The sequence below is a fragment of the Artemia franciscana genome, chromosome 7, assembly GCF_032884065.1.
Source record: "Artemia franciscana chromosome 7, ASM3288406v1, whole genome shotgun sequence".
NCBI classification, from domain to species: Eukaryota; Metazoa; Arthropoda; class Branchiopoda; order Anostraca; family Artemiidae; genus Artemia; species Artemia franciscana.
In genome coordinates this window covers 24,738,151-24,753,387 of record NC_088869.1, presented here as the reverse complement: position 1 = coordinate 24,753,387, position 15,237 = coordinate 24,738,151, and the positions used below count along the sequence as shown (strand labels likewise).

Here is a 15,237-nt window from a genome sequence, read left to right as displayed (position 1 = left end):
GCTGAAGTTGTCAAAACTATCAAAGCTTTCAAAACGGCATATTCAAAGAAGAACACAATCAGTAATCACATGATCAAATTCTTCAGCGTTGAAAAAACAACAGCAAAAGAATATCGGAAAAAGGGACTAAATTGAGTTTGCAGCCAGTTGAACTTTATCCTTTTCAATCGTAGACATCGTGACGGATGGAAACCTGGAACATTATCTTATATAATCTAGTTGGTATTATAAAGCTATCCGTAACTTTTCAGGATCAAATACCATAGATGTGCACCAATTTGCACAAATTTGTAGCCACTCATGAACCTCCTCTAGCAACCCATTCTTGCTTACAAGTCCCTCTTCCGTGAGAGACAAAGAATAACACAATCAGTAATCAGATGATCAAAGGCTATTCCTCAGGGTTGAAAAAAAAAATATTGGAAGAAGGGACTAAATTGACTTTGCAGCCAGTTGAACTTTATTCTTTGCACACCATAGGCTCTGGCTCGAGGACAAGCAAAAACCATCCTTTTTGGCCCCAGGCAAGAGTCGTACGGAGCTTTCCAAAATATAATGTCATATTCATCAATCCGGCTCGAGGTCCACACTAACAGCCGATTATTACTTACTAGGCCCCTAAATGTCACTTTGCAGCCGGTTGAACTTTATCCTTTTCAATCGTAGACATCGTGACGGATGGAAACTTGGAACATTATCTTATGTAATCTAGTTGGTATTATAAAGCTATCTGTAACTTTTCAGGATCAAAATATCATCAGGGACCCATAAATTTCCTGTAATGACTCGCCATCCAGGATCGCTTATTATTGGATGGCGAGTCATTACAGGAAATTTATGGGTCCCTGATTCCATAGATGTGTACCAATTTGCACAAAGCTGTAGCCCCTCGTGAGCCTCCTCTAGCAACCGATTCTTACTTACAAGTCCCTCTCCCGGGATAGGCTATACATCCAAGTTCACCGGAAATAAATAATGGGTACACCAACTAGCAAAAGTTGCAAACCCCTTGTCGCTGAAGTCATTGTAGCCTAACAGCCGATTATTACTTACAACTCCCCTACATGTCTTACAATCGGGAACCAAGTTGTTCTTACCATCAATTACACCAGAAACAGATAATAGGTACACCAATCAGCAAAAGTTGCAAACCCCTCATTGCCAAAGATGATTATAAGCTAATAATCGACTGTTGCTTGGAAGTCCCCTACATATCTCACAATTGGTATCGGCCTATTTTTGGTTCAAGTGTGTACCTTACCACTGAAGTTGTCAACCCCTTGAAACTTTCAAACTGGTGTATGTCATGAAGGAATTTTTGTAACAAAAAATGGATGACATATACTTTGATCAGCTCATCAAGGTCTATCGATTGTCATTGGAAAAAAAATTCTATCTGTCTTAGTTCAAAAGTTGACTTTTTTGCCGGAGGCCAACTTTCTAACACCACCACTTAGAAACGAGCAAAGGATAAGCTCTAATTTCTTTAGCAATGAGAGAACTTTTAAAGTTTAAGAGGTATATCTGATACCATTTCTCTAATAAATCCCAAGTAGAAAAAAAAGAATGGTAAAGTCAGCTGAAATCACGAACAGAAATGGCTAGAAACAATAGATGGCAGCACTTTCGGACCCGTGGGAAAATCGGACTTTTTTGTTTCTGTAAATTTTTCTATTTATCACTCAAAGAAGATATATTGGCTGTGGGGCCGGGGAATTACCGCATATATTTAACACTTATAGATTTTAGTCCATCTTCAATTTGAAACTGGTGCCTGCCTGCTTGCCTGCTAGAACGGAGCTTTCCACTCGAAAGCGGAAACATGGTTTGATGAAACGAAAGCTTGGCTGCACAACTTCAGATACTCCTGTCCGACATAGGCTATATAACTCCACTTCACTTCGCACACCATAGGCTCTGGCTCGAGGACAAGCAAAAACCATCCTTTTTGGCCCCAGGCAAGAGTTCTACGGAGCTTTCCAAAATGTAATGTCATATTCATCAATCCGGCCTGAGGTCCACACTTCCCGTAAAAACCGCACAGGTTAGACCCTTACCAGTTTCCAGGAATAAGCTGAGATCGGCGGCATAGGAAAAAAAAAAAAAAAAAAAAAAAAAACCGGGACAAAACCAAAGTGTTGCTCTCGCAACACAATAAGCAAATTAAACTATTGTTGAGGTTTTCATGTTGCCAATATAGAAAGGCAGTAATTGTAGATGTGCACCCTGTAGAAAACTGAGTTAGACAATTTGCGTCAATGTAATATTTTTATAGAGTTAATCTGTTTCATTTTTAATGCTCAATCTGTTCTGAGCATTTAAAAACGTGAAAAAAGAAAAATGGTGTTAGAAAATACTGTAAGAAAAGACCATTCATTAATAATTTCTTTGACTGGAATGGTATTGCCAGGAAAGGGATTGACCGAGTACCTTCTACTTTTCCCTGAACATATGGAAGAGTATGAGTCAAAGCATCATCTTCATCAGCTATCCAAATTGCTTGTGAAAAAAAAACCTGACAAAGAAACTGTTGACAGTTATGTTTCACCATTAAAATACCTGTCAATATGTATTGCGCTTTCTTTTTAAATGTCACTGAGTCACGTCGAGTCAACTTCTAGCAACAAAACGTACGCAGCTTTCAATCTGATGAAATGTGATCATAATAAGTATGAATTAAGACTTTTCGGAGACTCGTGCAAAGGGATGGAATGGCCAAAATATCTAGGCCTAGTCAAGGCATTGCTGAAAGCAAGACAAAAACTCTTAAAAACACTTTCTTTTGTAATTTAGTGGGGTAGGATCCCTGGCCACCATGTAAATATGCCCCTGGGTCGGCCCATTCGTAATACCTTGCAGTTTACGCTATTTTTTTCGTCATTTTTAGAATCAATTCTTATTTTTAGAGAATATCCTTGTAAATGTAAAAGTTCAAGGGGCAATTAAGTGCTTTGATGCTGACTAAAGTCAGCTTGTTCGGACTAGTTTTGTACCCTGAGCTCTTGAATTGGGGTGCCAGCCTGCTAGTTTCAGTACCCAATTTAATGGGTATCTATTACTGACGATGTAACTTTGCTAATTCGTATACCTTAGAGAAAGAGTAATAATATCTATGTCAAATTAATGCACATCTGTGTTTAGGGTAACCATGTAAAAACGTATCTTCTTCTCAAATTTAGGGTAGCCCCGGATACCTTATCACCCAAAAATATTTAACAGGGAGAGAGGGGTGTAGGGCTCTCTGAGAAACATTTTGTATTGACCAATTCTGGAAAATAGATTACTTGAAGAATCTATAAAATGGAAACATGGCATAAGTAACACACAGTTTAAACATGGGTGGTATTGAAACGCTGAGTACTCTGGATATTTTAAAAAAAATATATGAGTTTTAATGAATATAATTACTGTGCCACTACTTGTACCCACCTACTTTACGTCGCAACTAATATTTTACACTTATCACTTTCCTATTTTACATCATATTGTAGTTACAGGCTCCGTATTTTTAGCTTTCATAAAAGTTCTTCAACATAAATCCAACACAATAATTGCTTGCCATTATTTTCAATACTAAATAATATGAACTATATACTTTTTTAATAATTTTTTTCTGAGACTTATTTTGAATTCATTAATTTTTATAATTTAATCGTATCCTATCTCTTCTAGATAAAAATGCTTCCGTAGATGAGAGCTTTAAAGATACATTGGATCTAGACACAAAGAAGCTCAAAATTTCCAATCTCGATAACATTGAAGTGACATTCTTGAAAAATATTCTAAGCCCCCACAAAATAAATAATGACAAAATTAAAAAGGAAAACATTCGAAAGGAACATACTTTGTCGATACTTTCTGGGGAGAATCCTAAGAGCCACACTTTAAATTTAGCTAGCTTGGAAATAGAGCTGTGCGATGACCCTAAAGATTGTGAAAAGAATGGCATGAAGATCGACTTTAAAGAAACCTCTAATAAATTTGGTGTTGATGAATTAAATTTAAAACTCGATAAGAGCATGGATGCTACAACAAGAAAACAGTCACTGTCTGTGAAAAATTCTCAAATGTTGCCAGATTCTATGTTTTTTTTATACCACGGTGATGCATTAAGTGAGGATCAAGCAAATGATATTAGCAGTGACACCCACCCTCAATCTCATGGTGATTCTTCTTTTAAATCAATTTTGCCTGAAAAACGAGAGGATAGTTCCATAGCCGAGTTCACGGATGAAATCCAAATTGAAGTACAGAAAAATAGATTATCAGCGTATTTCCCCAGTTTTCAGGACTCTTCAAATTCAATTAAGAAGTCTTCTACAGAGAGTTCTGTCCCTACTTCTAAAACGAATGGTGTAGAAATATTTGAGGAAAACGCAAACGGTGAAAAAGTGAACCAAGTTCCCGATTTCACATCATACGAAGATTCACTTGATAATATGCAATACCAACTTGACGAAACCATGGCACTCTCACATGAAAGTGATGAGCACTGTATGTATAACTCTCGTAGAATTTCTATAAAAAAGAGAAATGAAAAAAGGTTTACTTACATAGCGAAGACGCAACAATCTCCGAGCAGTAGGTACATCTAGTAGTCGATTGAGATTCATTGCCTCGTGAAGATAATGGTTTTAAATTGTTGACATCTGAATGCTTCATAGATATCCATAGGATTTTTTTTTTTTAGAGAAAAGGGAAGATTTCAAAATATTCATTAAGAGGGAAAACAGTTGAGCATGGGATCGCATTAATTTAGGAGTTTTTCTTACGAGAGTTTGAATTTTGGTATATTCTTGGTCACCCAAGAGAAGGGGGAGTGGCAAATCCCTATAACACATACATACGTGATACATTTGTATCACGGATACAAATCCTATAGGTATCCGTGAAAAACTCGGAAGTGGCATTTGATATAAAAAGGTAAAGATGGCTTGAAATAAACACATCGTTTAAATAAATAAAATGTCTCTACAAGAAGTTTTCTCTTTGATATGCCATTTCAGCCATTAATATTAGTCGTTATAACATATTAAGAACATATATAAGAATGTGCTGTAAGTTTGAAAGTTAAAACCAAAAAAACTATTCTCCTACATCATGGTTGTAGGGTCTGCCGCAACCTGGTAAAAAAATTCAAGCACCTGGAAACCAAAAATTTAAAAACGTGTTAAAAAAAAAGCAACTGCCAAGTGAGGAAGAATCGTGAATGCAAGCTGATTCATGAACGGTAAATATTATTTTGATTAACCATAATGGTTAAAGCTGTGTATATTTTTTTTTGAATGTTTGAATTTAAAAGCTTTGATTGTGAATGTTTATTGCAAGACAAATTTATAGCAATTTTTGAAGAACAGCCGGAAACCTTGCAACATTGGCATTGGATCAAAAGAAAAACTGTTCATTGGAATGACCAGAGTCAAATTTTTTTCTTTTAGTTTTTCTTTGTTTTTTCCCTTTTTTTCTGTTTTTCTTCTCTTTTTATGCTCCTCTAGTGCATTTTTGTGATGTATTGAAATAGGGTAAAAAATTAAACATTATTGTTATTATTATCATTATTTAGAGAATTACATTTCCACATCTTGAGCAACAAGGAAAATAAATTTTTCGCATAGGAAGCAGTGATGTTTGTTCCATTTCTTGTTGTCTGCTTTTTCTGTCGCCGCTTGTGGGACACTAAAACATCATAGAGAGATGTTTAAGAGTTGATTTGAAACGAAGTCACTATATTCAAGGCCTTTAATATATACCGAAAGATAATATTAAAGTAAAAGGCAATAATTGACAAAAGCTGCATCTCCATTTGCAAGATGATGTAACGCTATATCTTTTGACTGGATTTTATCGAGTTCTAGGGAGCAGACTTGTCTTATCATAATAAAGCTTTGTATGATAAACAAAATTCATTTCAATTCATTTTATTTACACTCAATTACCAAAAACATACACAATTCTCTCATGAAGGGCACAACCGTGTCCTCCGCGGGAGCGCATAACATTTATCTAACTAATCATCAACAATAATACACATTTCCCACCCCATCCCCACCTTACTCCACCTCTATCAACTAATAATAATAACCTACAAATATTTATTGAAATACTGGGAGAGATATTCCAACTTTACCTAATATCTACTCCTTTGTTGAACTCCACTGCATTTCAACAAAACTAAGCTGTACTGGATTCAAATAGAATTTAGTCTGTTTATAAAATGGCTCATTCCATTTTAGAAATCACAATCAACCATTTTCTTTCAAGGCTAAGAAAAAGACTCACTATTTGGCAGATTGGGTTCTTTTTCTGCTAATGCTAAGATTGCTACCAAATAACCCCTTTTTAGTAGTTTATAGTTTATGGGAATTAAAAACCCTTTTAATGACATATTTTATTTAATCACTTCAGTAATATGCTTGGTAAGGAACAAATGATAATATTGGCAATTTTTGAACAAACTTGAATCTTCATACACACGTATCTTTTGGTAAGATTTAATCGATATCTATGATTCAGACCTACCTTATCGTAATAAAAACATTTTATGATAAATAAAAGTGAGAATATTTTCTCGATTGTTAAGTTCGGCTGCATTTCAGCAAAACTAATAAGGTGGGGACTCAAATATTTTGGGGCTATTTATAAAACTTTCGCATTTCTGTTTAGATACCACAACAAATTTGTTTTCTTACAAGGTCAAGAAAAAGGCTCAGCTATTTGACAAAACGACGTCTTTTTGCGTTATCGCTAAGATTCCAACCAGATAATACCTCTATAGCAGTTTGTCGGTCCCGGAGATTTATAACCGTTTCGAAACAAAACTTTTTATAATAAACAAAAATAAGAACACTTTCTCTATTGTTGAACTTCACTGCATTTCAGCAAAACTAAGCGGGGGGGGGGGATTCAAATAGTATTAAGGCTAGTTATAAAACTGGCTCATTCCGTTTTACAAATCACAATTTACTGTTTTCTTACAAGGTTAAGAAAAAGACTTAACTATTTGACAGATCAGAATCTGAATTTGTTCCTGCTAAGACTCCAACTATATAATACCCTTTTCGCAGTTTGTCGTTTGTGAGTTGATACACAGTTCTGTATATCAACACAACATTTGCCATAACACGATTCCTTATTGCTTTAATAATATAGGCTATATATATATATATATATATATATATATATATATATATATATATATATATATATATATATATATATATATATATATATATATATATATATATATATATATATATATATATATATATATATATATATTACTGTGAATGTTCGAAGTCTGGTCAATGTTGACATTCACGGGTGAATGTCCGAAATTTTCATTTTCTCTGATTAGATTCAACTAGCTTTGCAAATCAGCTTTTCCAGTATGCTAGCTTTGATGGTAAAAGTAAGAGTTAGTATAGGTTAGGTTGGGTGGTGTTAGGTTAAATTAGGTTTTAAATCTCGGAATTGGGTTAAAACCTAACCCAGACCAATTTACACTCGCCTGTCACCATCAAACCTAGTGTAAAACTGAAAAAGTTGACTGACAACACTCCAAGGGGGAAAAAGTATTTCGGACATTCACCGGTGAATGTCAACATTCTCCAATTTCGGACAGTCACGATAACATATATGATACACACAAAAAGCCATCGGCTTTTCTTGGCTGGATCTAGCAAAGAGCAAACCACTGTGAATCATCACTGAAATATGGCATTATACCCAAAATGACATCATCTTTCATACGAAAAAGCAATTTATATAAGAAATGGCATTTATTTTAAGATACTGTTTTTAATACTTGCAACAGGCACTAGCTTTAGCAATTTCCCTTTAAATAAACCCTTAAATATCTCTGTATGATTTTCCTGTGCCCCATTAGGTGACAAAAAAAAGCAAGAGACCGATAAAAAGGAGACACATCACTGCTTCCCATACGATAAAGTGATTCTTTGTTGGTCAAGATGGGGGAGGGGAATTTGTAATTCCCCTAAGTGGGATTTTTCGGCTGTAGTGGACCCGAAAGGTGCAGTTTCTAATTTAATTCGAAGCCATTTTTGTGAAGTTTTAGGCTACTTTTCAAAATCCCCAGTGGTTTGATTTTTTTCACAACAGTCTTTTATCACAAAAATAAATCTAAATTCAAGTTACCATCCCTGAGTTAGTTTCAAATGGCGATTCTTCCTTACTTGGCAGGTTTGTTTTAAATTGACAGTTTTGAAAGTTTGTTAAAACCACATTTTTAAGTTTCTGGTTTTCATGAGCTCTGGTTCGTTTTGTATTTTGTATTTGTGTCGGATCAACGACGCTTTTTGTCTCTCCAAGGTCCTTGATTTGCCCCTACTATGTGTTGCTACAGCCGGGTTCGATTTTTGGGTCCTGTAATATTAATCTGATGTCAAACCCACTGTGCCACCACAGCATTAAAAGTAGCCTTATAGAAGAATGAATGATTAGCTTCACTGCATTCCTTTTGGGAAGACGGACAAGTGCGGTAGCGTCAAAAGGGGATTTTTATTGCGCCAATGGGGCTTAATAAAAAAAGTTTGGGAGAAAATACAATATGGCACGTCTTTCCTATTTCCCTTCCCCCGACCTCTCCAGGTACCCATTCAGAACTGTGATGACTCTGGCTGATCCAACAGATTCATGCCAGTGACCCCTGTTTCAAACTAGATAACCCGCGACACCAGGACTCAAACCCATGTCCTCACGGACAAAGAATGTTAAGTTTATCGTGCTAACCAGTCGGCTAGGACGACTTTATTAAAGAATTTGAAGAAACATTTATGGAAATAAGTACCCTGCCTGTTACAAGAAATTTATTTCCATAATTTTTTCCTCAAAGTCCTTAATAAAGCCGTCCTAGCAGAGTGGCTAGCAACCTAGAATTATCAACATATAAGTATTTTGAAAAGATGCTTCTCCGGGATATGATGCCAGTTTGACTCGACTGCCTGATTCCCTTTCGTTCGTTTTTGCTAGATTCTAGCTAAGGAAAAGCCAAATGTCACCGTGAATGTCTGCAAATTGGTGAATGTCAACACTCACCTGTGAATAATAGACTTTTTATGGCATTTCTTTCCTGGTTTGCAGCAGATGCTGCGACCATGATTTGCCAAGTATGAATGCGACTCCCTTTTTATGTTAAAGCTAAAATTCTACAAACGTAGCCAATTGGCTATAATATGTTTCCTTTTTACGATGTCTACTTTAAAATGTCTGTATTTTATATCTTATTGTTTAAAGCTGATACAACAAAATAAAACTTTAATTCCAAAAATATTGAAATGAAAACTTCTAAAGTTGCTCATATTATTATTGCGTTAAAACATTATTTTCAAAGTATTCTGAGCGAGAATTGCGACTTTTCCGCAAAGAGTAGGAGGGGTACTAGCGACGGTTCCGTCATATATTCATTAATACTTATTTATTTTAGATTTCAATGTACTTTTTAGTTAATTTGGTGAAAGTTCGGTTTTCAAAAGCTATTCGAATAGTTAAGACCAAATTAGCTTTTCATCTAAAGAAAGATTTCAATAAGGTATACTGCCCTGTCTTTTTTTTTATCTTTATACAAGGATAATTAAGAGACCGAGATTATCCAAGGCCTTTTAAATATTAATAGAAAAGCAACGACAAAGTATCCCTTAGTTCCCAATTGCTTTAAGGTAGCCCCTAACTACCTTAATATGTCTGAAATAAGTTTCGTTCTTGTCCGAAACGAAACTTATTTCAGACATGTTATCTTTTATATCTTGATAAAGAAAATTCAATAGTCTTAGAGAGGTGGTGTTTTGCAAATGGATACCACACAAAGGTTTAAAAATTACTAACCAGGCCTTACTAGCTCAGTCGGTAAAGCATATATGATGCATAATTAAGTAGAGGGATATGGATTCGAGCCCCATACCTGACAGGTTTTTTTTATCGGCAAATGCTTTAAGTATCAAGAATATATTTTTTCATAGGCAGTTATCAAAAGAAAACCATCATTGAGGAGGTCCATATAGTCGCTCACATAAAGTTCAAGGAAAATATAGTAACTCTGGGACCTTCTGGGAGTCAATATCAAATGTGAAGTCGTTGCTCGGAGGATCACATGGGCTAGGTATGCAATTCCTAGGTCTGTAGCCAGACCTTAGAATCACAGGTTTATGGACCATCAGAGGATAAATGTGTTGATAAATTATCTGATGCTATTGAGAAGCTATGTGGGAAAGGTATGATTTGCCACATTGGGTGTTTGAATCTAACTGCTCCTGTGTGGAACCTTTTCAGAACTAAAATTTCCAGTCAAGCTGAGTTGGTAAGAAATGCTGGGATGAAAATTAACAAGAATTATGAATATTTTTATATCCCTAATTTACGCCATTATTATACCCATAGTATAAACCATGAAATTATTCCACTAAGTGAGCTGGAGAGAAAACAACTGGGAAATATCTCAGATAAAAGAATGATCACTGAAAATGCAGAGGACGGTGACATTAACAACGACGCAGAGTCTGTGACTGATATTACAACATTTTTTCCATTACAATTTAATTTGGAAAAACAAAGATAGATACACGCAAAAATAATTCCCCCGCCAATTTCTTAAAAGGACGATCTAGTCAGTACATTTGCTGTTGACCGCCCCTCATCCGGTAGCACTGACAGATAACTATGTAGACTCCTACATGGCCGAAATTGTACTTGGCCTTTGATAGTTACTTACCGAATTAGCTGATCTAAGGTAAACACTCGCACACCTTTATGCTGACGCTCAGCCTTAGGCAAAAGTCTTCGAGTGGCTACACACCCACTTCAGTGCTTCAAACAAACAGATCTAATTCTTGAATAATTCGCTTCAAAAAAGTTGTACCGTCCGTAATTTTCCATTGAAAAATTTCCCGTGATTTTTGGAGCTTGGAGAGGGGGCTGATGGAGAGGTTAGATGCCCGCTTTTATTCTCCAGCCCTTGGACGATTCTCCTTTAAATAAGGTGCTACCTGCCTACTAAAAATTCTCCAGTGAAAGCAGTGGGGTCAATTCTCAAAACGTAGGGATGGGGGCAAATATAGGAAGGCAATATTGTTGTTTTTTCGGAGGATTTCTAAGAAATTACCAAAATAGGCAATTTTCTTTGGGTATAGAAAAAAGAGTATGTTCAAAATTTAGGCAGGGTACAAGAAAATTCAGAGAGACACTTTCCTCATCTCCCCTCCAATTTAAGCGCCTAGGTAGGATTGGCTCATAGGGTTGGATTTTGTAAGGTCTATGGGCTTACCTTGTGCTTCAAATAATGTAGATTCAGAATTTGCCCACGATTCTGTTTCAAATGAGGTGCGAAGGTTCTGTGTCTTTTTAATAAAAGTTTGGCATTGTAAAAGGGTTAAGTATGGTTTAGACTTAACACATTTTACACGGAGTCAGTAGTTAAGTTACTTTTGACTCGAGTCAGGGTTTAGCCTGTTTGTTGCCAAGACAGGAAATAGCTTCTTTTCGTATTGAGTGAGTACGTAACTTGGAATTAGCTCGTTTTTGCACCTAATTCAGACTTAGCTCATTTTGGAATTGCGTTATTAAAATGTCGCTGCATTTTCAAACTTTGGTTGTTTTTGAAGCAAATAGCTCCACTGCTTCGACTTTCTGTGTTTTTACACTGATTAAGCAGAATATTACAGCAACTCAGCATTTAGATCACCGGTGGAACTAAGCGAAAACCTACTTTATTCTTGCACTAATACCGTGTGCAACCATGATACAAATTTCTATATTTTGGATTACTAAGTCTATCTACTGTTTGAAATTAGCTCCTTTTGGTATCAAGTTAGGAGTTATTTCCACCAAGTTTCCATTGGCTATTTTTACCCTCAAATTATAGAGTTTGCAAAGCTTTGCATTATATAGACTTAAAATGAATTCCATTATTTAAGTTTTAAAATTTCCATTATTTAAGTTTTAGTAAGATGGAAAATACCCATCGTTTCCCTAAAATGTTGGTATCGGAGGACGGGGAGGGGGTGAAGAGGGATAAAAGTTAGATTTGCCACTCTAAGTGTTCAAATTTAAGCTATTTTTAAAGATCAAGTTTAACAAGGTAAACTTATTTTCTACTGAAATCTATTTGTGAAGAATATGTAATTTCAATATTTTTTATTCCTTTCCGTTGAGCATATGTAGACCACGTCGGAAATACCTTATATAGACCTTTCAATCAACCTGAGTGAAAGTACTATTGCAAACAAATACAAATTAGAAACAATAGGGAAAATATTTTCAAGACAGTGGAAATCAGTTCTGTGAATATTTCGGCCCTATGTCCAAGGGCCGATTCAGCACAATACGAGAAAAAGTGAGAAAATATGTATAGATAAATTGTATAATAATTTATTAATTAATTATATATTAAGTATATAATAAATTTGATTTAGTTCCTTGGGGGCTACGTGGTACCTGTGTGTGGTAAAGGGTGACGAAGTGGATATGTTTTCCCTTTTTGCGTGCTTTCCCAAAATTTCCTGCTATCACCCTGATCACCCTGAGTCACCCTGATCACCCTGAGCAATCAACCTGAGTGAAAGTACTATTCCAAACAAATACAAATTAGAAACAATAGGGAAAATCTTTTCAAGACAGTGGAAATCAGTTCTGTGAATATTTTGGCCCTATGCCCAAGGGCCGTCTTCAGCAAAATACGAGAAAAAGCGAGAAAATATGTATATATAAATTATATAATAATTTATTAATTAATTATATATTAAGTATATAATAAATTTGATTTAGTTCCTTGGGGGCTACGTGGTACCTGTGTGTGGTAAAGGGTGAAGAAGTGGATATGTTTTCCCCTTTTTGCATGCTTTCCCAAAATTTCCTGCTACAGTACGAATGTCTTTATACAATTTTAAAATGCTTCTACCTCCGTACTAAGTCTCCAGTGCTCTGGTTAAATTTCGACTAGGACAAACCATCTGTAAGCATCCATAAGCAATTTTACGAACAAAGAAGTTACTCATATCTTGTGAGTGGTTTTGCTGTGAAGCCCGCTCCAAGTTGTCATTATTTTCAAGGCATTTTCCTGATTTGTTTTGCTGTTATTTTTTTTTGTTTTCAGTCTGCTTCTTGTCTTTTCCTCTTTCTCTTTTTCCTTTTCTTCCTTCATAGATTGGGTTTCTTTTGTGTTGAGTAGCGTGATATGAATGTGGTTTTAATTAGCTGAGGGTGATAACCTTGCTTGCCCTTCCAAGCTAACTGCCTTTCTTGGTAGGCGAATGGCGAATATTATTAGTTTTCTTTTTTTATGAAATGTATATCTCATAAATAAGTCGGACGTAAACTTTCATTTATTCTATTGAAAATTTATTGTTTTTAGGGCCAATCTTTCAGCCTGTAGCTTCATCCATAGAGGTACTAGAACTGTCTTTCAATTTAAGAAGACCCGCCACTTCCAGGACCAAGTTGAATGAGGAATTGGACGAAGCAGACTATTCTCAACAGTATTCAAGCATCCAGGATGTTTATTCAGACTTGAATCGTGAAAAACTCAGCAAAGGAGAAAATGAATCAGAAATAAATCTACATGCTCTTTTAGACTTTGGAGGTGGTTTCAATAAAAAAATTGTTCCAGTCACGACGGACGTAGAACGAGAAAGTGCTCTTCAGGATACATCTATCAACGAAAATTATTTAGCAGACGCTCCGTTTCAACAAAAAATCAGTACTTATAATGACTTAAGTTCTGAGGGCATTATGTCCTTAAAAACAGAATCCACAATATATACGAAAAAGGATGTATTCACAACAAAAAATTATAGCGACCTCCAGACTCTAGAAGACTATGATCACAAATTTGAAGTTTCAAGTACTACCAGTAGCCCTGTTTCGGAAAAAGGTATCGTATTGAAAACATTCATGGGCAAAACCTTTTCTGTTCTGGTCAAACTGAAAAAAAAATCGAAAAAAATCATTGTTTTTTTTTATTCAGGATTACAGGCACACGTAATGAATATAATTGACAAATTCAATTGGCTGCTTTGCGATTTTTTGTTGTGTCAATTGACAAAAATTTTAAAAATGTAAATTAAAGGGCAAATTTATTACTCCAAAATGTTAAAACTAACCTTATATATGATGTCAAACTTAAAACGCTTGAAACTCTATAAATGAAAAACCGAAGTCTATAACGACCAGAAATCATTATGAATAATAAAACTGAATTGAAAACAAGCATAAATTAAAACATGTAAGGGTAAAGCTGCCACCCTCCAATTTCCGAAAAAGCAAGACTCTCATTAGTTCTTTACAGAAAAAAATCAAACAGTCTTATTTCTTTCATTATAACACTTTACAATCATACATTGGTCGAACCTGAAATTGTTTTTCCGATATGAGCATATTCATAACAATTCATTCAATAGTATTGGTCTAATACGTCACAATTTTCTCTCTTCTATTCATAGCCAATTTGGCAACCTTGAAAAAACCTCTAAATTTGCTTACATTTCACCAATAATGCTGTCTATAATTTCCAAAAAAGTTCGCTTGTCTCTATTCATTCTATTCCCGGTGGTAGCACTGCGTATTGATGTCTGCTTGGTTATACGAGGCCCCGGATTTCTTCCAGTTGCTGTAAGGCTGGGTGACAGACTTGCTGCCTGACCCTGTAAAAAAGACATGACAACTGAAATGTCTATAGTAATCGACACCCTATGCGCCATGAATATGGTGCATAGGGATCCCAATAGAGAATTTTTATTCTTTTATCCAAGTCTCCATCCCCCTAGAACTCATCGCCCTTGCTGTGCCTCAACAGGATATCCATTTATGCTCAAGTAAATTTTTTATAGAGAATAGCATACAAGAAATTCCTCTTCTCTATATAATCAAAATGGTAAATAAGCGAATCTTTTCTTTCTTTTTTTATGCTTGAACACGGTTTTTGTGTGGTCTGCATTTTAATAAACTATTCGAATTTTATTGGTCACTTTATGTAGAATCCTTTTATTGTGTGTTTATTTAATTTTCGAAGTCTTTTTGTTATTCGTACTTTGTTGCGTTTTTTATTTAAAAAACAATGTGGTAGCAAACTGCAAGTAAGTAGCAACTTGATCCAATAGTAACCAAATTAAAAAAAAACGAATTTTAACAGCAATTAATAAGCCAGAAGAATTGTTCTTTTATGCTGAAAAAATATATAAAATTCAATAAGCTTAATAAGCTTGCCCATCGATTCCTGCGAGCCTGAGAAGA

At 35.3% G+C, this 15,237-nt stretch overlaps 1 protein-coding gene across 1 annotated transcript in view; it reads left to right on the top strand.

Moving 5' to 3' along the window:
- LOC136029036 (uncharacterized) overlaps window positions 1–15,237 on the top strand; it is a 57,695-nt gene that overhangs the window by 20,269 nt on the left and 22,189 nt on the right. The window contains exons 4-5 of the mRNA XM_065707071.1: window positions 3,673–4,494; window positions 13,361–13,879. Coding sequence (XP_065563143.1) covers window positions 3,673–4,494; window positions 13,361–13,879 — 1,341 coding nt within the window. The remainder of the gene's footprint in view (window positions 1–3,672; window positions 4,495–13,360; window positions 13,880–15,237) is intronic.